This window comes from Mustela erminea, chromosome 13, assembly GCF_009829155.1.
Source record: "Mustela erminea isolate mMusErm1 chromosome 13, mMusErm1.Pri, whole genome shotgun sequence".
NCBI classification, from domain to species: domain Eukaryota; kingdom Metazoa; phylum Chordata; class Mammalia; order Carnivora; family Mustelidae; genus Mustela; species Mustela erminea.
Window position 1 is genome coordinate 83,474,309 of NC_045626.1, and position 22,335 is coordinate 83,496,643.

At 43.2% G+C, this 22,335-nt stretch overlaps 2 protein-coding genes across 3 annotated transcripts in view; one reads left to right on the plus strand and one right to left on the minus strand.

Moving 5' to 3' along the window:
• The window catches only part of TMEM116 (transmembrane protein 116), a 139,307-nt gene extending 117,110 nt beyond the window's left edge, over positions 1-22,197 (plus strand). The window contains exons 11-12 of one of the 2 annotated variants that reach the window (XM_032311241.1): positions 5,713-5,764; positions 5,866-6,710. In XM_032311241.1, coding sequence (XP_032167132.1) covers positions 5,713-5,764; positions 5,866-6,014 — 201 coding nt within the window. In that variant the 3' untranslated portion in view covers positions 6,015-6,710. Of the gene's footprint in view, positions 1-5,712; positions 5,765-5,865; positions 6,711-21,946 lie in introns of those variants that run through there. The other variant, XM_032311245.1, reaches the window with a different exon arrangement.
• Positions 2,053-5,369, minus strand: LOC116572329 (disintegrin and metalloproteinase domain-containing protein 1a-like). The gene has a single exon (XM_032311236.1). The coding sequence runs from the start codon at positions 5,046-5,048 to the stop codon at positions 2,568-2,570; it is 2,481 nt and encodes an 826-aa protein (XP_032167127.1). The 5' UTR covers positions 5,049-5,369; the 3' UTR covers positions 2,053-2,567.
• Positions 22,198-22,335: the final 138 nt, after the last annotated feature.

The following is a 22,335-nucleotide window of genomic DNA, read 5'->3' on the forward strand; positions in this document are numbered from 1 at the left end:
CTCAGGACCCTAAGATCATGGCCTGTACCAAAGACAGACGCTTAACTGACTGAGCCACCCAGGCGCCCCTTGTTGTGAAGTTTTAGATAAGTTTTAATGATTGATTCCAATTAGCTATCTGACTTTTGGTCTTTAAAGAATGCTATTAAATAGCTAAGCATAATTACCCCCTACCTAAATCATGATTCCCTTGTACTTGAGAAGCTAGTAAAACTATGTGATGCTTTTCAGCTCTTGGCATAGTCCCCATCACATGTGCAGTTAGGCAGGCCACCCCTTCTGTTCTCCACTGAAGTGCTTCCTACTAGAAATCCTCCACATCTTTTTTCAAAGTCTCTAAGCACAGGTTTACATGTGGATAAACTTACCCAGTTTTATCCTTATTAGCACAGCTCTTGGCTGATCACCATTTAATGTTCTAATTAGATGGTGGTCTAGGGGTGTTTTCACCATGCATCCTGACATTCTGGCATAAAACACTTTGAGATTTGGCTACCAATAACTCTCATGACCTGGAATCTTACATAACTAAAGTCCTGAGTTTGGATTTTTGCCCTTAAAAAAGTTCAGTTTTGTTCCAGCAAAAGTAATTAATATAAGCTTCTTTAAGGAAGAAGTCGGGTCTTACCATTCTTTTTTTTTTTTAATTTATTTTAAATTTATTTAAATTTATTTTTAATTTATTTATTTTATTTTTTAATTTTAATTTATTTTTAATTTATAGGCAGAGAGTCAAGCAGAGAGAGAGAGGAGGAAGCAGGCTCCCTGCTGAGCAGAGAGCCCGATGCAGGACTCAATCCCAGGACCCTGAGATCATGACCTGAGCTGAAAGCAGAGGCTTAATCCACTGAGCCACCCAGGCACCCAGGTCTTACCATTCTTTTTTTCTGTTCTTTTCTGCTCATGTAGGTCAGGCAGTTAGAAGAGGAATTTAGCAAATGTATTGTCAGGGACTGATGCTCAGGAACATCCCTGAGACTCAGAACACTCAACCTGTAGCAACACTGCACCCAAGCAAGTTTTGGCAAGTGGCATCCATAGAAGTTACCCTCGTATTTTAAGGTTCCCTCTGGTTAAGTCCTTCATTTGGTCAACATTTACTGAGCACCCACAATGAGCTGGGACCTCAGAGCTCCATGATGTCAATGATGTCAAGGTATAATAGGGGAAAAGGCACTTTCATTGGTAATGATTACACAGTGTGATAGGTTCATGATAGCAGTAAGGCATCCCTCTGTAAGGCTTTTGTTTAGTTAGAGTAAGGAAGGAAGAAACCATTATCTGGGCACTTAAAGAACATATTGACCGTCTTTCTGGTCACTTTTTTGTACTGAAGGAAGGGCTCATGAGACAGTGGGGAATGTAGATTCAATTGGATGTTGGGTGAAACAAAGGTCGCTAGGTCTAGAATAGAACTCTTCGGGGTCTGTTTCCTCATGCAGAAGATGGGAGGTCTCATAGGACGGGAGGTAGGATAAAATTAAGACAACAAATGTAAAGTGTTTAGCACAGTGTCTCGTTCTGAATGGATCATGTTTTTGTATAGGTACTTCTGCTCTTTATAATTAACTACCCTCCAGAGCTTTGGTCCTTTAGACAGTCAACAGTATATTAACTTAAAAGAACTGAAAATTAAACAGAATCAAACAAGTTGAAAATGGGGGCGCCTGGGTGGCTTAGTGGGTTAAAGCCTCTGCCTTCAGCTCGGGTCATGATCCCAGCGTCCTGAGATCGAGCCCCGCATTGGGTTCTCTGCTCAGCAGGGAGCCTGCTTCCTCCTCTCTCTCTCTGCCTGCCTCTCTGCCTACTTGTGATCTCTATCTGTCAAATAAATAAATAAAATCTTTTTTTTTAAAAAGTAGAAAATAGAAGAAAGTAAAATGAGCACTAGTCAAGATCACCTCTTGGCCAGGTTGCCCACCCTTGTCACCCAGAACCAGGGTGATCATACTGCCATGAATTGAATGGAGAACCACAAAATGGAAGGAGACCCAGGTAATAGGCCACATAAAGCCCAAAGTGATATTGTTTGAAAACAGGTATTTATTTACTTTTTAATTTAAATCTTTTCATTTCATGGATACACTTCACAGAGCAATTAGAACAACAAACATAGAAACTACTTTCCTAATGTAATGTGTAGTTCTAAGTGGGGTGAAAAACCTGGACCCTAATAGATATAAACATTTAATACTGTATATCCAACACAGTCGATGCAAGATGACATTCCCTAAAAAACAGTTACGTCAAAACTGGACCTACTGAAGACAAAATATTGAGCTGAAAGTTTCATAAGAGAATTTTAATTTAAATAAATGTTTCATAAAATATGATAATGAAATATTAAAAATATTAAAATATTTTTATAAATGATTTCATCTATGTATATATAATCAATGAGTACATTGAAGAAGAAAAGCCCTTCCTTGCACAGTAGTACATTTCATAAGACTGTAGAGTCCCTATTAGGGCCACTGCTGCCATTGGTGTGCACTTCATATTTGTTCCACTGAACCTCCATTCCAGCTAGTGCTTGGGTATTGGGTATATTAGACTTCTTCCTATCACTACTTATTTCTTACCTCTACTTCTTCCTCTACTTGGCCTCCTTCCTTTTCCTGTACAGCTTCTTCTTCAGTGTCTTCTAGAGCCCCTTGTGAGCACTGTGATATCTCCTTTCCAGCCCCAACACTGGCACCAATAATCAGACTTAAAAATATTGCCACAAGAAGTAAGGGAAATATGTACAATAGATTGCCAAGACTTTTGCTTTCAAATTTATTCTCACTGCCCCTGCCAAAATTACCACGATGAAAACTAAGACCTCTAGTTTCATCTTCACTTACATTTCCATCATCTGGCTTGCCGGGGGGACCACTGTCCACACTACCCCCATTTCCTGAAACTTTGCAGTCAGGGGGTGCATAGCCCTCTTCACAATGGCAGTGCCTTAAATTGTTGCAGACTCCTCTCCCATTACACATTTCTTGAGGTTCACAGTCGTACTTGAGCACAGCACGATCAATGCAGGAGTAATTCACACAGATTTTGTTTGGGGCACAAAGGGTGCCAGTGTCCACATCTCCATCATCAGGGATATCAGTAATGTTATAGACATCCATGCTCCAGCACCAGTCATTGTTGTGAGCTACCTGAATCAGAGTATGGTGGGGTTTGATTGGTGGTACCTGTGTAATATTTGTACATATAAGTTTCCCACAAAATATATTCTCATCAGTGCACTTAACGTATCTAGGGACAGCAGCAGTAGGACAGCCACAGTTTCCAAACCGGTTCCCTTTCGTGTTCATGGAAATATAACAGTCTTCTGGGGCTGACCTTGCAGGTGACCCATATATACCCACGCACTGAGTATCAGGGTTCCGGCACCGGCCCATAAAACAATAGTGAATCATATCACACGATGTACCATCTTGCTTATAGTGGTCCCTGGGACATTCTCCAGAGGAACCATCACAATACTCTGGGAGGTCACACTCTCCAAGCGCAGAACGACACATGAAACCCTTATGTCTCCACTGGCAATTAAAACAGCACAGTCCGTCACTACACTGTGCATGCTCATTCAGCCTACATGTTTCGTCACAGCACGGGTTATTACCACAGTCAGGTCCACAGTCACACTCCTCATTCACCTCCAACACACCGTTTCCACACGTGGCTTGCCTACGCAGACGACCTTGGGGCCGGGGCTTGTTAAACAGGCAGGCCCCTTTGTGTTCCCGGAGGAACTGGTAGAAGTGGTCAGAGCTGCAGTTGCTGAAGCCACTTTCTTTAGTGATGTTCTCATGCATGAGGCAAGAGAGTTTATCTTCACAAGTGCAGGCCGAGTGGTCGTGCTGAATACCCAAGTTGTGCCCAAGCTCATGGGCCATGAGCGCCGCAAACAGGAGGACATCTTCATGGTGGAAGGATTCAACAGCGGCTGCAAAGCCTCTTGAACAGGCACCATTGAGAAATGCCTGTCCCACATCGTCTTCAGGGTGATGTCCCACGATCAGGTGGGCAACATCGTGCTTCACCCGGGGGAAGAGCTTCTCCTGTCTCCAGCTATTGAAATTCCTCAGTGTAACTCGCAAGTCCGCTGGGACTTCGATGAGGTCCCCCTCGGTCCAGATCTCCACTCCGGCCAGCACCACCTGGGTGTTTATGCCCCGAGTGAAGATGTTGGCCAGAGCAGTGATGTCCATTACTCTCTGGACTGTCTCATCGATGTTCCTGCCCCACATCTGGAAGCGCTGGTTGCTGACCACGACAAACATCTCCACGTACTTGGTGTGTGACCAAAAGGACGGCAGGGCCTGTAGACTGCGAGGCTTCCTGCTCCCTTGCTGCCGGCTGGTGGACACCACTTGGCTGCCTTTGGAAGTGACGCTGCAGGACACTCGAGCTTGGGGTGCCATGGTGTACAACACATGTTCAAACTGTTTTGAGGTGTCCCTGGGCTCAATGCCATAGGGCTTCCCCTCCTTAATCAGGATGCCCCTGAGGCCTGAACAGGTGTTGAGGGAAACAAAAGAACCCGGGACTCCTTCTAGGTAGCCTTCGTAGTGACAGTCATGAGGGATGAAAGGCACTTCTTGCCCCAGGACCCCATTGTGGTAGCTGAAGACTGGAAAGTTATTCACAAAATAGTCTCTCTTCACCTTCAGTTGAATCACCTGCTTCTGGCCCTGCATTACTAGTGTATAGGACGCCTTTTCCCCTGGGTCTTCCTTTCCCTTGACTGTCAGACTCTTGGGGATGACTGTTTCGTAAGAAGAATAATACACAGATCCAGGGTCACAGTACAAGCCTGGCAGGAAAATCAGTACCAACACTAGCATGATCCCCAACCTGACACACGAAGGTCCCGGCACTACTGGTGCTCGCCTCCAGCCCTTCATTTGTGGAGCCCAAGCCAGAAGCACTCTGCCAGCCCCATAGGCAGCCACTTGGTATTTCTGTAGAGAAGACGAGGAGGAGGCAGACTGTCTCAAAGAAGCTGCCATTGACATGGCCGTTGGGAATCGGTTGATGGTGTCCATCAGAAGCAGCTGTCCCTGACACAGAGACCCTCAGGCGTTAGCTCCAGATCTATGCTGGCCGCATAAAGGGTGGCTACTGCCTACCTGAGAGAAGCATAGCCTCTGGCTGTGTCCTTTCCAGTCTTTCCGATCTGTTATCCTTCAGGTAGTATCCTTTCTATGTGACTTCTTCCCCAGCATCAACTTCAGTGCTCCCTGGCTAAGGTCCTTTTGACATCGTGGACTGATGTAATCATGAAGGACTGCAGGTGCTAAAAGGCAAGACCCTGCCTGGAGAGTGGAAACAAAACCTCCATGCCTTCTCAACTGTGCCACACGGAATGCCCCACCCCCACCCGCATGTTGTCCGTTGCTTGGCTAACTCCCAAGTGTTCCAGACCAGGGGGTTTAGACATCTTTGGAGGCACACTCTGTTGCTCACTTCCCCTCCTTTAAAACTCTTGCTCCGTAACACATCCACATCATAACTCAGATTGTTCTTTGTCCGTGGATGGCATTGTAGGGATATGCGTCATCTCACAGGCCAGTCTGTTAGAAAAGGCAAGTGGAGTGGCAGCCCTGTGCCACAAGATAGACCCGAGTGCGCCGGTGACTTCCGGGGCAAGGGTCAATACCCCTGTGTTTTAACATCGTCAGAGTTTGGTTTCTCACGTTCTGTTTATAACACTGTCCAATCGTGTGTATGGGGATGCCAGTAGAGCGGCCTGCCCTTCTGGGTGAGTATCATGGGCCCATTGGTGGGTGAGTCCAGGCCCACACTCTTCACAGGATGGCCCTGACATCCTGGTATGCTAATAGTATGCCTGTTGTAAACTAGGTATCCTGAAAGTCTCTCCTGTGTTAGAATACGGCCTCCGTGTGTTCAGTGACCAGTTCTGTCTGTCCATCTTTATTATACCCTCAGTTCTAGGAGAGTGCTTGTCCGAAAGTAGACAAACAAGAATTATTTACCAAGTGAATAAATGACTCCCAGGTTATGAGTGCTGTGATGTCTCATCTGTTGTGTGTTATTTGTTTGTTCCTGCTTGATGCCTGTCCTGAATGGCTAAAAATGTCTTCAGGAAAACCCACAACCATGCTGACTAACGGCACATTTGTGATCTCAATATGTACCTCTTCCTACATTCGGCCAGCAGGTCACTCTCCTGACTCTTCTGGCCTTACCTTTGGCTGAGAAAAATAGAAGCAGTCCAAAGAGTGCTTCCACGGGTCGGTGCCGGGTGAGCCCCCCTGTGTCTAGATCCTCTCCTACTATGGTGGATAAGTTGTCCATGCTCCAGTCGAAGGCCAGTCCCTCTGCTTGCATGCGGAGTCTCCTCCCCTTTTTAATTTCTCGTGGACTTTGTTTGCTTTTCCAGTTGTCCCTTCTTCCTTTTCCATCTTAAACATCTGTTTGTCCTCAAAGATCCAGTCTCATTATATGCTGTAATATCTCAGCCTATGAAACCATCCTTCTCAGCCCATGTCACTCTCCAGTCACATCCATTTTCTCTTCTGTTTCATAGTGAGCTCTTTGACAGAGTGTATAAACATTCTTGTTCCAGTTTGCATCACTCCTTTTTTCTTTTCAGAAATGCTTAACTTTGAATCACACCACAAACACATGACATGCATAAAACAGAAATGTGTTTTACACTGAATTATTAAAAAGAGAACAGCTGAGCCAGACACAAAAGGACAAATATTCTATGATTTCATGTACTTAAATTTTTTTTATTTAAATGCAATTCAATTAATATATGGTGTATTATTAGCTTCAGAGGTAGAATTTAGGGATTCATCAGTTACATATAACACCCAATGCTCATTCCATCAAGTGTTCTCCTTAGGGGCCATCACCCAGTTACCCCATTACCCCCACACCTGCCCATTTCCACTCCAGACACCTCAGTTTGATTCCCAAAGAGTCTCTTATGGTGGGGCATCTGGGTGGCTCAGTGGGTTAAGCCTCTGCCTTCACCTCAGGTCATGATCTCAGGCTCCTGGGATCGAGCCCCACATCGGGTTCTCTGCTCAGCAGGGAGCCTGTTCCCCCCTCCCCCTCTGCCTGCCTCTCTGCCTACTTGTGATCTCTGTCAAATAAATAAGTAAAATCTTTAAAAAAATTTTTTAAAGAGAGTCTCTTATGGTTTGTCTCCCTCTCTGTTTACATCTGATTTAATTTTTCGTTCCTTTCCACTGTGTTTATCTGTTTTGTTTCTTTGATCCCACATGTGAGTGAAGTCATATGATATTTGTCTTCCTCTGCCTTATTTCACTTAGCATAATGCCCTCTAGTTCCATCCAAGTCATTGCAAATGGCAGGATTTAATTCATTTTTTTTAATATTTTATATATTTATTTGACAGACAGAGATCACAAGTAGGCAGAGAGGCAGGCAGAGAGAGGAATGGAAGCAGGCTCCCTGCTGAGGAGAGCACATGATGCATGGCTCCATGCGGGGCTTGATCCCAGGACCCTGAGATCTTGACCTGAGCCGAAGGCAGAGGCTTTAACCCACCGAGCCAGCCAGGAGCCCCAGGATTTCATTCTTTGTGATGGCTGAGTAATATTTCATTCCATATACACATATGCACACACACACACACACACACAAATATACACCCCACATTTTCTTTATCCATTCCCCTGTTGATGGACATCTAGGCTCTTTCCATATTTTGGTGATTGTGGGCATCAGTGCTATAAACATTGGTGTACATGTGCCCCTTGAGATCACATTTATATCCTTTGGATAAATACCTAGTAGTGCAATTGCTGGGTCTTAGCGTAGCTCTGTGTTTCACTATCTGAGAAACCTCCATAGAGTTTTCCAGAGTGCCTGTCACAGTTTGCATTCCTACCAAGAGTGTTAGAGGGTTCTTCTTCCTCCACATCTTCGCCAACATCTGCTGTTCCCTAAATTGTTAATTTTAGCCATGCTGACTGGTGTGAGGTAGTACTCATCGTGACAGTGATTTGTATTTCCCTGATGCTGAGTGATGTTGAGCATTTTATCATGTGTCTGTTAGCTATTCCTTTGTCGTCTTTGGAGGAATGTCTATTCATGTCTTCTGCCTATTTCTTAACTGGACTTTTTGTTTTTTGGGTGTTGAGTTTGAGAAGTTCTTTATAGATTTTGGATACTAGTATGTCATTTTTCTGGTATGTCATTTGTAAATATTTTCTCCCATTCTGTAGGTTGCCTTTTAGTTTATTTTATGTTTAGTTCTTTTTTTTAAAAGATTTTATTTACTCATTTGATAGAGAGCCACAGTCGGAACACAAGCAGGGTAAGTGGGAGAGGGAGAACCAGGCTTCCCACCAAGCAGGCAGCCTGATCAGGGTTCAATCCCTGGACCCTGGGATCACGACCCGAGCCGAAGGCATCCACCCAAGTGCCCCTGTCTTTTAGTTTTGTTGACTGTTTTCTTTGCTGTGCAAAGAAAATTTTTGTCTTTTTGTTACCCTTCACGTTTGAAGGCGTGTCAAACAAGAAGTTGCTATAGCTGAGGTCAAAGAGGTTGCTGCCTGTGGTCACTAGTATTTTGATGGATTCCTGTCTCACATTTAGGTCTGTCATCTGTTTTGAGTTTATGTGTGTGTATGGTTTAAGAAAGAGACACTTCTCCAATGAAGACATACAAATGGCTATCAGACACATGAAAAAATGTTCATCATCACTAGCCATCAGGGAGATTCAAATTAAAACCACATTGAGATACCACCTTACACCAGTTAGAATGGCCAAAATTAGCAAGACAGGAAACAACGTGTGTTGGAGAAGATGTGGAGAAAGGGGGAACCCTCTTACACTGTTTGTGGGAATGCAAGTTGGTGCAGCCACTTTGGAGAACAGTGTGGAGATTCCTCAAGAAATTAAAAATAGAGCTTCCCTATGACCCTGCAATTGCACTACTGGGTATTTACCCCAAAGATACAGATGTAGTGAAAAGAAGGGCCATCTGTACCCCAATGTTTATAGCAGCAATGGCCACAGTCGCCAAACTGTGAAAAGAACAAAGATGCCCTTTAACAGACGAATGGATAAGGAAGATGTGGTCCATATATACTATGGAGTATTATGTCTCCATCATAAAGGATGAATACCCAACTTTTGTAGCAACATGGATGGGACTGGAAGAGATTATGCTGAGCGAAATAAGTCAAGCAGAGAGAGTCAAGTATCATATGGTTTCACTTATTTAAGGAGCATAACAAATAACATGGAGGACATAGGGAGATGGAGATGAGATGGGAGTTGAGGGAAATTGGAAAGGAAGGTGAACCGTGAGAGACTATGGACTCTGAAAAACAATCTGAGGGTTTTGAAGGGGTGAGGGGGTGGGAGGTTGGGGGAGCCAGTGGTGGGTATTAAGGAGGGCACGTATTGCATGGAGCACTGGGTGTGGTGCAAAAACAATGAATTCTGTTATGCTGAAAAGAATTTTTAAAAAATAAAAAAAAGGGGCGCCTGGGTGGCTCAGTGCGTTAAGCCGCTGCCTTCGGCTCAGGTCACGATCTCAGGGTCCTGGGATCGAGGGGAGCCTGCTTCCTCCTCTCTCTCTCTGCCTGCCTCTCTGCCTACTTGTGATCTCTGTCTGTCAAATAAATAAATAAAATCTTTAAAAAAAAATAAAGCTATTGTTGAAGGTCAAGATGTATTGAACCACCCTGCAACCCAGGAGTAAATCCAACTTGGTAATGGTGAATTATCCTATTAATGTACTCTTAGATCCTATTAGCTAGTATCTTGGAGAGAATTTTTGCATCCATGTTCATCAGGAATATTGCTCTGTAATTCTCCTTTTTGGTGGGGTCTTGGTCTGGCTTTGGAATCAAGCTAATGTGGCCTCATAGAATGCGTTTGAAAGTTTTCCTTCCATTTCAATTTCTTCAAACATCTTCAGAAGACTAGGAATTAATTCTTCTTTAAATGTTTAGTAGGGACGCCTGGGTGGCTCAGTTGGTTAAGCAGCTGCCTTCGGCTCAGGTCATGATCCCAGCGTCCTGGGATCGAGTCCCACATCGGGCTCCTTGCTTGGCAAGGAGCCTGCTTCTCCCTCTGTCTCTGCCTGCCATTTTGTCTGCCTGTGCTCGCTCACTCTCCCCCCACCCTGATAAATAAATAAAATCTTAAAAAAAAATGTTTAGTAGAATTCCACTAGGAGGCTGTCTGGCCCTGGTTTTTAGGAACGTTTTTGATTACTGCTTCAATTTGTTTGCTGGTTATGGGTATGTTTAAGTTTTCTATTACTTAAAAAAGAAGATTTTCCTTATTTGTCCAAGAGAGCACAAGCACAAGCAAGGGGAGAGGCAGGCAGAGGAGAAGCAGGCTTCCTGCTGAACAAGGAGCCCAATGTAGGGCTCCATCCCATGACCTGAGCTGAAGGCAGATGCTGATCATGACCTGAGCTGAAGGCAGATGCTGAACCAACTGAGCCACTTGGATGGTCCGGATTTTCTATTTCTTTTTGTTTCAGTATTGGTCATTTATATGTCTCTAGGAATGTGTCCGTTTCTTCCAGATTGCCTAATTTGTTACCATACAATTGCTCCTAATATTCACTTATAATTGTATTTCTTCGGGGTTGGCTGTGATTTCTCTCCTTTTATTCATGATTTTGTTTGTTTGGGTCCTTTCTCTTTCCTTTTTGGTAAATCTGGCTAGGGGTTTATTGATCTTATTAATTCTTTCAGAGAACCAGCTCCTAGTTTCCTTATGATCTGTTGTACTGTTGTTGTTGTTTTGTTGTTGTTTTATAATTTCTTTATCTTTAATTTCTGCTCTGATCCTTATTATTGCTCTTCTCCTGCTGGATTTCAGCTTTGTTTGCTGTTCTTTCTCCAGCTCCTGTAGGTGTAAGGTTAGATTGTGTACTTGAGACTTTTCTTGTTTCTTGAGAAAGGCTTGAATTCTTATATACAATATAAGTGCCTTTGGTGCATCCCAAAGGCTCTGAACCTTTAGTTTTCATTTTCATTTGTTTCCATGTATTTTTTAAATTCTTTAATTTCCTGGTTGACCCATTCATTCTTTTGTAGGATGCTCTTCAACATCCATGTATTTGTGTTCCTTCCAACTTTCCTCTTGTGATTGAGTTCACGTTTTAAAGCCTTGTTGTCTGAAAACATGCATGATACGATCTCAGTCTTTTTGTACCAGTTAAGACCTGATTTGTGACCCACTGTGTGTGACCTATTCTAGGGAATGTTCCATGGGCACTTGAGAAGAATGTGTATTTTGTTGCTTTAGGATGAAATGTTCTGAATATGCCTGCGAAGGCCATCTGGTGCAGTGTGTCATTCATTCAAAGCCCTTGTTTCTTGGTCGATCTTCTGCTTAGATGATCTGTCCATTGCCGCGAATAAGGTGTTAATGTCCCCTACTGTTATTGTACTATTATCAACGTGTTTCTTTAATTTTGTTATTAATTGGTTTATACAGTTGGCTGCTCCCAAGTTAGGGACATACATACTTATAATGGTTGGATCTTCTAGTTGCATAGACCCTTTTATTATGATATAGTGTCCTTCTTCATCTCTTATTACAGCCTTTGGTTTAAAATCTAGTTTGTCTGATATAAAGATTGCTACTTGTAGTTATTAATCAATGTCCATTGCATAAAACATGGTTCTTCATCCCCTCACATTCAATCTGGAGGTGGCTTTGGGTCTCAAATGTGTCTCTTGTAGACAGCATATCAATGGGGCCTTTTTCTTTTTAATCCAATCTGATACCGTGTGTCTGTTGATTGGAGCATTCAGCCCATTTATATTCAGAGTAATTACTGAAAGATATTAAGTGCCATTGTATTACCTGTAAAGTCGCTGTCTCTGTAGATTGTCTCTGTTCCTTCGTGATCCTTGTTACTTTTGGGCTCTCTCTGCACTCAGAGGATCCCCTTTAATATTTCTTGCAGAGGCTTCTGGGTAGCTTGGTTAAGCAACTGCCTTTGGCTCAGGTCATCATCCTGGAGTCCCAAGGTGGAGTTCCAAATTGGGCTTCCTGCTCATCAGGGAGTCTGCTACTCCCTCTGACCTTCTTCTTCTCTCTCTCTCATTCTTTCTCTCTCATCTCTCTCACTCTCCCATAAATAAATAAATAAATAAATAAGATTTTTAACAAAATATATTTCTTGCATGGCTGGTTTAGTGTTCAGGAATCCCTCTAGTTTTTGTTGGTCCTGGAAACTCTTAATCTTGCCTTCTGTTCTGAATGACATCCCTGCCAGATAAAGTTATCTTGGTTGCATACTTTTCCCATTTAGCACATTGAGTATATCATGCCAGTCCTTTCTGGCCTGCCAGGTCTCCGTGGACAGGTCTGCTGCCAGCCTTATGTTTCTGCCCTTGTAGGTTACAGACCTCCTGTCCTGAGCTGTTTTTAGGTTTTTCTCTTTATCTCTGAAATTTACAAGCAACACTATTGTAGGTCAAGATGTTGACCTATTTTTATGGATTCTGAGGGGGCGTCTCTGTGCCTTCTGGACTTGAGTGCCTCTTTCCTACCCCAGATTAGGGAAGTGCTCAGCTGTGATTTGTTGACATAAACCTTCTGCACCCCCTTCATCCTCTGGGACCCCTACTATTCGAATATTGTTTCACTGTATGGTATCACTGATTTCTCCAAGTCTCCTTTCATCATCCTGTAATTGTTTTTCTCCCCCTTTCTCAGCTTCTTTATTTTCCATCATTTTGTCTTATATATCACTGATTCTCTTTTCTGCCTCATTTATCCAAGTGGTTAGAGCCTCCTTTTTTTACTGCATTTTAGGAATAGCATTTTTATTTTTCACCCAGTTAGTTTTTACTTCTTTCATTTCTATAGTAATGGAATGTCTAGTGTCTTCTCTGCTTTTTTGCAAGCATACTTTTTAAATAATTGTTTTGAATTCAAGTTGTGACATCTTACTTTTATCCATATTGATTAAATCCCTGGAAGTGAGTAGTACTTCCTCCTGTTCTTTCTTTTGGTGTGAGTTTCTCCATCTCATCATTATGTCCAGAAAAGAATAAAAGAAAGAGAGAAAAGGCAAAAAAAAAAAAAACCCACCAGAAAAATACAAACAAAACTAATCAGAGGAAATAAGAAACAAACAAAAGTAAGAAGAAATTAAAAACAAGTAAAACAGAACAAAACAATAAACTAGATGCTGAGTGTATTTTGGTTTGTTAAAAGAAACTAGATCTCAAAAATAGGAAAGAGAGAAAAACTTATATATATATTTTTGTGTATCTGTTTGTGTATGTGTATCTCAATGTATATGTATAGATCTCAAATAGGAAAGAATGAAAAACTTTAATATATAAATATATATAATAAGTATAATATTAATTTATATATAAATATATATTATTATATACAAACATATGTATTTATACTGAAATACAAAATGCATATATAAATGTAATATATAATATAATATAATAATATATATAACATTATATATAATAAAATTACAATAAAATAGTACAGAAGGGAACATAAATAAAGTATATATTACAAACTTTAATAAGAACCAAAAAGAAATTAAAAAAATAAAATACCTGAAAAGAATAAAACTGAAAGACTAATGAATAATAATTATTTTTAAAAAGCTGTGAATGCTCTATACTGTCTTTCATTTCAAAAGCTGAAGTCTTCCAGTTCCTTATAATGGGAAAACTTGGTGCTAGCGAGTTGTTCCAGCTGGTCTTCTGGCAGAGGGGTCTGTTGCGGGAATTCTCAGGTGTCCTTGCTTGGTGGAATTGCACTGCTATTACCAGGGAGCAGGGCTCAGTGCAAGCAGCTCCAGATTGCACTGTGTTGCCCACCGTTTTGTTCTCTGAAGGCCTTCAGCACCGATGCGGTTGGGGGTATGGATATGGCCGTGCCCCTATCTCTAGCCACCACCACCCAACTGCACTCTTCAGGGAGCCCTCACGGGTGCAGTGAATCACCTCTTGTCTCCCTGGTTTCCGACGGAACTCTTTGTTCACCCAGCCTGTGACCAAGCATTTTTATCTCAGGCACCCACCCAGCTCTGAATCTCCATACTTGACAGACTCCTGCAGTGCGAACACATGCCATTTTTCCCAGGAAAGGGGATGCGAGCCTCGCTGTACTTCTGCCTGTTGCTGTCCCCTGCACAGAGAGCAGTCATACCACCATGAAGCAATTCACAGTATATGGCAACACAGAGCAGAAAGCTGGCTGCTAGGCTTGCTGTTTTCACCTGGCTTCCCGGCTCTGAAAATCCTGCCACACTCTGGCTCCCCACTTTCTTCTTGTGACCTTGGGGATCCCGGGACCACGCTATCCGATGTGGGATTCCACCCCACCTCGTCACCTGAGCATCTTTAAGCCAGGGACATCCCCCACTGTAGCAGATTCCTAAAGTTCCGATTTTGTGCTCCCCTGATTATAATACTTTGAGGGAGCTTCCTTAAGCAGGCTTCCTCCCTCTGCCCTATCTACCCATCTATTGCCTGGGATTCACGTCTTCATACCTCCTATCCTCCAAAAGGTGGTCACTTTCCTATTTGTAGAACTGCAGCAATTCTTTTCTTGGAGCTCTGATTAGTTTTTCAGGTGTTCAGAATGATTTGGTAACTATGTAGCTGAATTCCAGGAACCAGACGAAATTAGGGTCCCCTACTCCTCTGCCACCTTAACTTCTCCTCTGTGATTTCCTTTAGATGAGGTTCCTCAAAAGGTCAAGTTCATAGAGAAAGTAGAATAGAGTTGACCAGGATCTGGGGAAAAGAGTGACTGGGAGTGATTATTGTCTGATGGGTACCGAGTTTCAGTTTGGGACGATGACAGGTTCTGGAAATGGATGGTGGTGAAGGCTGTCTAGCAGTGTGAATGTACTTAATGTCACCAAACTGTACACTTAAAAAATGGTAAAGATGGTTAATTTTATGTGATGTATATTTTACTGAGGGAGGGAGACTGCTTTGTAGGTGTTAGTTCCGTTATTAAATGAAATGAGACTGAGACAAAGTGAAAGTTATTTAAAGCTTTATTTTTAGAAGTATTAGAAGTTAGACTGATTGGTCAGGGGAACGAGACTGAGACAAGGTGAAAGTTAGGCAAAGCTCTATTCTATGCCAAGCATTAGAAGTCAGACTGACTGGCCAGTGCCATCTCTGAAGAGAGCGACCACCCCCAGCTTACAGGCTCAAGAATTGATTGACTGACCGGTCAGGGCCGCCTCCGAAGAAGGCGACCCCTTCCCATCTTACAGATTACCTTTTATAGAGCAAAAGTCTGGCCACACATAGGTGGCCAATGAGATTGTAGTCATGTTAGGTCACACGCAGGTGGCCAATTGAATTACAATTTACCTTATAGTAGCTGTTTGACCTAACCTATTACTCTGGTTAGAATTGGTGCTCAAGATTGGCACCCAAGCGGCGGGGTTTACATTCTTTGGTAGTTAGGGAAAAAGTATGTGTGTTTCTTACTGACTGGATTTCTCTACCTGGCCCAACTCGTCCTTGTATTCTGGCTTTGTTATCAAGAACTGGCCGAACTGGCCTTGTATTCTGGGCTCTGTTATTAGGAACTAGCTAACCATATTTTACTGGTTTCCCAGACTTGCTTCTAAGTAAGTTTCTCTGGGAGGAGGGGGGCAGGGTCAGTTTAAGTTTTACTACACTAACAACAAAATGGCTTTTAACCAAGATGGAGTTGCTCTGGCTAAGTAGGTCCTTACAGTAGGTACAACCCAAATGACGGAATCAACAGTTTTAGCTCCGTAGAAGTCACCCATGTGCCATTGCCAATCACAGATCCTCCTGCATCACAGATAATCATGATCCTGTCTCTCATGGTAACCACTTTTCCTTAAGAAAAGAATTGTTTTGCTTCCCACGTATGCATCCCAGTGTAACTGTGTGATTTTATTTTACCTGTCTTTTAGTAACACCTTTATTAAGATACAATTCACATGCCATGATCGTTTTTGTTTAAGCAGTCCAGTTCAAATAAGTCAAGCAGAGAAAGTCAGTTTTCCTATGGGTTCACTTACTTGTGGAACATAAGGAATAGCAGGGAGGACATTAAGAGAAGGAAGGGGAAAATGAAGGGATGGGAATCAGAGGGGGAGATGAACCATGAGAAACTGTGACTCCGAGAAACCAAGTGAGAGTCTTAGAGAGGAGGGGTGGGAGATGGGTTGGCCTAGTGATGGGTAATAAGGAGGGCATGTATTGCATGGAGCACTGGGTGTTATACACAAACGGTGAATCATGGACCCTACATCAATGCCGATGATGTACTGTATGGTGACTAACATAACATCATATGAAAATAAATAAATAAAGATTCCAGTTCAGGGGCACCTGGGGGGCTCAGTTGGTTAAGTGTCTGCCTTCAGGTCAGGTCGTCATCCCAGGGTCCTGGGATCAAGCCCCACTGAGCAGAGAGCCTGCTTCTTCCTCTCCCTGCCACTCCCCCTGTTTGTACTCTCTCTCTGTCTCTGTCAAATAAATAAATAAATTCTTCAAAAAGTAATAAAAAAATAGAGAGTCCAGTTCAGTGGTTTGTAGTATGTTCAGAAAATTACACAACCATCACCGCAGTTGATTTTCGAACATTTTCCCTCACCCTCTAAAGAAAACTCTCCCATTCATTAGCAGCCCCTCTTCATATCTCCCCTCCCCTGAGACCCCGGCCACCACCAGTGTGTTTTCTAGGACTTTGTCTGTTCCGGGTATTTCATAGCAAGAGACTCCTACAAGTTGTCATCTTCTGTGATGGACTTATTTCACCTCACGTGTTTTCAAGGTTGAGCCATGTTGTAGCATGTGTCAGTACTTCCTTTCCTTTGGGCCAAATAGTAGATTCCTTTTGAATAAAGGAATAGGCCACATTTTATTTATTTATTTATTTATTTTGGACCCATCAGTGGATGACCACTTTGGTGGTTTCCACTTTTTGGCTATCGTGAATAATACTGCTGTGGACATTGGAGTATAAGATTTTGCTTGGACACATGTTTTCATTTTCCTTGGGTAGGTGCTTGGGAGTGGAATTGCTCAGTCATGTGTTAACTCTGTGTTTAGTGTTTCGAGGAACTGCCCAACTCTTCTCTAAAGCAGCTACATATTTTTCCATTCTTGCCAGCCGTGAATGAGGATTCCAGTTTCTCCACATCCTCACTGACATTCGACGCTGCCTGTCTTTTTATTTTAGCCATCCCAGTGGATTTTTTTTTTTTAGATTTTATTTATTTATTTATTTGGCAGAGAGAGAGACAGAGATCACAAGCAGGCAGAGAGGCAGGCAGAGGCAGAGAGAGAAGCAGGATCCGCACTGAGCAGAGAGCCTGACGCAGGGCTCGATCCCAGGACCCCGAGATCATGACCCGAGCCGAAGGCAGCGGCTCAACCCACTGAGCCACCCAGGCGCTCCTCATTGTAGTTTTGATGTGCACTTTTCTGATAATTCATGATATTGCACATCCTTTACATTCTCATTGATCTGTCTTCTTTGAAGAAATGTCTGTTCATAGCCTGTGCCCTTTTTAAAAAAATTTTTTTTATTTCTTTTCAGTGTAACAGTATTCATTGTTTTTGCACCGCACCCAGTGCTCCATGCAATCCGTGCCCTCTCTAATAGCCACCATCTGGTTCCCCCAACCTCCCACCCCCCGCCCCTTCAAAACCCTCAGATTGTTTTTCATACACCATAGTCTCTCATGGTTCACCTCCCCTTCCAATTTCTGTCCCCTTTTAAAATTGAACATCTTTTTCTGGTAAGAGTTCTTGATCTTTTCTGGGTACTAGTCCCCATCAGATATATGATCCGCTAATATTTTCTCCCATCCTGTGGGCCGTCTTTTCACTTTCTCAGTGCTGTGTTTCTCTAAGAATGGATAAGTATTCCATTTCTCCTTCCAATATATTTTTCACTACTATTGATTTCCAGGACTCCTTTTCATCTTAAAACCTATAACTGGAACTCTACAGTCATTAAGCTGTAAATCTCCATTGCCCATTTGCCTCCATCCCCTAGCACTACCATTCTACTTCCTGTCTCTAGGATTGTGACTACTCTAGGTGCCTCCTATGAGTGGACTCATACAAGACTCATATTTTAGGAACTGGCTTATTTCAACTTGGCATAAGGTCCTTGAGGGTCATCCATTGTTGTGGCACGCATCAGGATTTCTTTTCTTTCTGAGGATGAATAGTGTTTTGTTGTAAGTATACGCCACATTTCGCTTATCCATTGGTCATCCATCGATGGAAATTTAGGTTGCTTCTGTGTTTTAGCTATTGTGAATAGTGCTGTTATGAACACGGACATACCAACAGCTCTTCAAGACCCTGCTTTCAGTTCTTTGGGGTGTATACCCAGGAGTGGAATTGTTGGTTTGTATGGCAAGTCTATTTGTGATCTTTTGAGGAACCATTTTACATTTTCACTGGCAGCACACATGGGTTCCAATTTACTCCGCGTCCTCACCAACATAGGACGTCTGTTTTTTGGACGGTAGCCGTCCTCATGGGTGGGAGGTGGTATCGCACTGCAGTTTTGGTTTGCGTTTCTCTCATGATGAGTGATGTTGAGCATCTTCTTATGTGCCCGTAGGCCATTTGTGTATCTTCTTTGCAGAAATGTCTCTTCGAGTCCTCTGCCCATTTTTTGAATCTGGTCGTTCCTTTTGTTGTTCGTGGTGGTGAGTTGTAGGACTGTCCCTGTATATTCTGGATATTAATCCCTTATCAGACAGACACTTGATTTGCAAATATTTTCTCCCATTCTGTGGGTAGCCCTTTTCCTGTTGTCAGGAGTGATTTTTGATGCACAAAATTGTAAAGTTTCATTCAGTCCATTTCGTCTGTTTTTTGTTGTTGTTTTTGCCTATGCCTTTGGTATCATGCCTCAGAATTATCTTGGCCAAATCCAGTGCCGTGAAAGGTTTCCTTATGTTTTCTTCTAAGAGTTTATAGCAAGACAAGTCCTCTGAAGGGGGATTTTCTGGGGAACTGCCAGGCGTAAAATTAGTAACAGCTCTATGGCCATGGTGCTTTTGGGGGGGCTCTGAACTGTCCTGCCCATTCCACGGGGTGTAGGCTGCCTGTTTCACAGTTACCCTGGTTGCTATGATGCAGTTTTTCAAGGCTAGTGGGGACCTGAGGGAGAGGGATATGGGACTAAGGCAATTAAAACTTGACATAGCTCAGTGCTCTTACCAAGATTCAGCCATTTTTATACCCACTTTTGAACAAAGAAGCTTCACTGGTTCAGTGTCTTGGATTAATTCCCACACCTCCAAAAGGTGGGTGTTGACTCTTTTTGCCTGTGAGGGAACTGTTTGTATGGAGGAGGGGATTTCTGGAGGACCTAATTTTAACATTTTGGGAGTGCTTCCCATTTTACCTCTTCACTTCCTACGAATCCGTAGGAATGCAGTGTGGCCTCTTCTGTTCCACGTGGTATTTAAGTTTACACTTACTTACCCTCTTCGGTGCCGCCATAGTTCATTCGCTGCCACATTGTTCTACTCTTGTATTTCTGTGTGTGGATCCATCACAACGTTCATTATATTATCTGTGAACACAGGGCTCTTTTCTTTTGGAATATTATGCAGAGTCCTTCTTATGACCATTATTATCCAGTAACGTGATGCACATAAGCAGAAATTTCTAAGGCATTTGCCAAAGAGTAAAAGAGCTAAGTTATAGAGAACTAGAGAAAATAAATTTAACTAGAAAATTGAAAGTGCTATTTCAAAGTGTCATGCCACTTTATGTTTCTGAGGCAGTTTACGAGAGCTTCTGCTCTTCCACAGCAACACTTGGAATTTTTAGTTTCATACAGCCAATCTTGTGGGTGTGTAGTACCATCTCTTTGTGGCTATATGATCTGTGTTTCTCTGAATATCGATGACAGTGGAACACCCTCACAGCTGTTTGTTTGGCTCACCCTTGACATTTTGACTCCAGTGCAGGATACCAATGAATAACTCTCCACTGTCAAATCAAATGATCAACGCTTGGTCCTCACCTTGGACCTACTGGCAACACTTAAAAGATGATCGGAATGTTCTGACTTACCTTTGAAAAAAATTGCTCTGCCCACTGGGTGGAAAACAGGTTGCTGGGAGAGTCAGAGTGGATGCAGAGAGACCAGTTAGAGACGTCTGGGGTTGGAGAAGGGAAGGAGTTGATGATGTCTTGCAGTGTGCCGGAGAGTGGGGGTCGGTGGCAGTGGTGGTAAGAGGTCTCATTCTGGATAGATGTTGAAGGTAGAGCCACGAGAATTTGTAGATGGACTGGTGTTGTAGTGTAAGTCTCTCCTAGAAACATTTTCTTAGTTGGAACCACCGGGACAGCACTCTCTCGTGGTGGTTCCCCTACCATACCAGCCACTTCTCCTCCCACCACTTCTTTCCTGAGTCCTCATTTTATCAACACCTACACATGGAGCACCCTGGAGCTAAGCCCTCACCCAGTCCTCGGATCTGTTCCTTTCTCTGTCTGCTGGCTCTGCTCCCTGGGCAGCGGCCACCAGTCCCGTGGCTTGGATATAATCTCCGGACTGGCAACTCTCAAATAGACATCTGTGGCTGACTTTCCTCCGGAGTTCCAGACCCAGTCGTCTTGCTGCCTAGCTGCCATGCCCACCTGGGCATGCTCTTCATGTCTGAAGAGCAGCAAGGAGGCCTTCTGTGCTTCCCATATCCACTGAAATAGAAACGTACGTCCTTACCAGCCCTTACCAAGTCTTCACGTGACCTGTCTCCATCCACAGCCCTCAACTGCTACTCCACCATGCCCACTCTGTCCAGATAATGCTGACCTCCTTGCTCTCTTCAGACATGCCAAGCATGCTCCCATCTCAGGACCCTTCCACTTCGACTTCCCTCTCCCTGATGGGCTCTTCCCCTCTCTGACCATTGGCTTCAAATAGAATTCCACCTTCACATCACTCTTGTTCCCCTTGCATAGCTTCATTCTGCTCCATTACACATATTACAGCCTGACGCATCATGGAGTTATCTTTTTGTTGGTGCCAGGTTTGCAGTCTTTTTTTTTTTTTTTTTCATTTTCATGGGTTCAGAGGCTTTGTCTTACTTTTTTTCCATGTCCCTAGTACTAGTACAACAGTTCATAGGTAAGGACTCAGCAGTGGTTGAATGAATGAATGAGGAGAGGTTACATGTCAGCTTCATAGTCCAGTTGGACTTGTGTAAAAAGCACCAAGATTGGACAGCAAGCCGCGAATGTGCAAGTTGACCTGTCCTGAGCCATTTGCACGTTAAGGACTAAGGATGCGGTCAGAAGAGGGAGAATGCTGGAATCTTTGACTTAGGGTCCAAGCAGCAGGTTGCTTTTAATGCCACATGGTCTTGAAAGGAGGGCTCTAAGGAAAGGAAGAAAGTCCTTACCAGGCTTACCTGTAACTGGGCCCAAGGCAGAGATTGCCACATCAGCCAAATCTTACTCCTCCTCACCCGCAGAGATTTTCAATTTAGGAGGAGAAGTAGAATGTGTTTGCAAATGATCATGTACGTGATAGATCAGAATGTCAGAGGTATAAAGGAAGTTCAGTACTGTGACTCGGTAGTGGTAGATCTTACTATAGCTGAACAACGTACAATTCATACAATCTTACATCCATTGACACAGTTGATTTTAGATCTCCTAAAATCAGTGTTGATCTGCGTACCCGCTGTATGCCAAGCAGTGTACTCGATACCGTCACACACGTCACCCAACTTAATCTCTCAGCCAGTCTGTGAGAGGCGTCCTTTGTGTGTCCATCTTACTGAGGCAGAAACCTAGGCCCGAGGAAGTGAAGTTTGGTGTCTAAGACCAACCAGCCAGAGAGTAACACTTGAGATTTAGGGAGAGGGAAGATGAAAGGCCCCTTAATCAGAAGGTTCTCTTCTTCTGAAGAGAAGAGTTGGATTTGTTAGGCTAGGAGAACACAAGATGCCAAGCTTACACAGCTCTCATGCTCTTAGCATCCAAGGAGAAGAGCTCTCAGGGTGTTTAGGAAAGATAGTTTCTACTCTTCTCTCTTATGCTTGAGGTTTTTTGTAAAACACCCACTAGATATTGACATGGGTCATAAAAACAACTAACATGACAAGATGATTAAAATTGTATCTGTTTTAGAATAAAAATCATGTTTCTTTTTTTTGGCGCATTGTTACATAAAATGTAAATACTGGGGCGCCTGGGTGGCTCAGTGGGTTAAGCCGCTGCCTTCCGCTCAGGTCATGATCTCAGGGTCCTGGGATCGAGTCCCGCATCGGGCTCTCTGCTCAGCAGGGAGCCTGCTTCCCTCTCTCTCTCTCTCTGC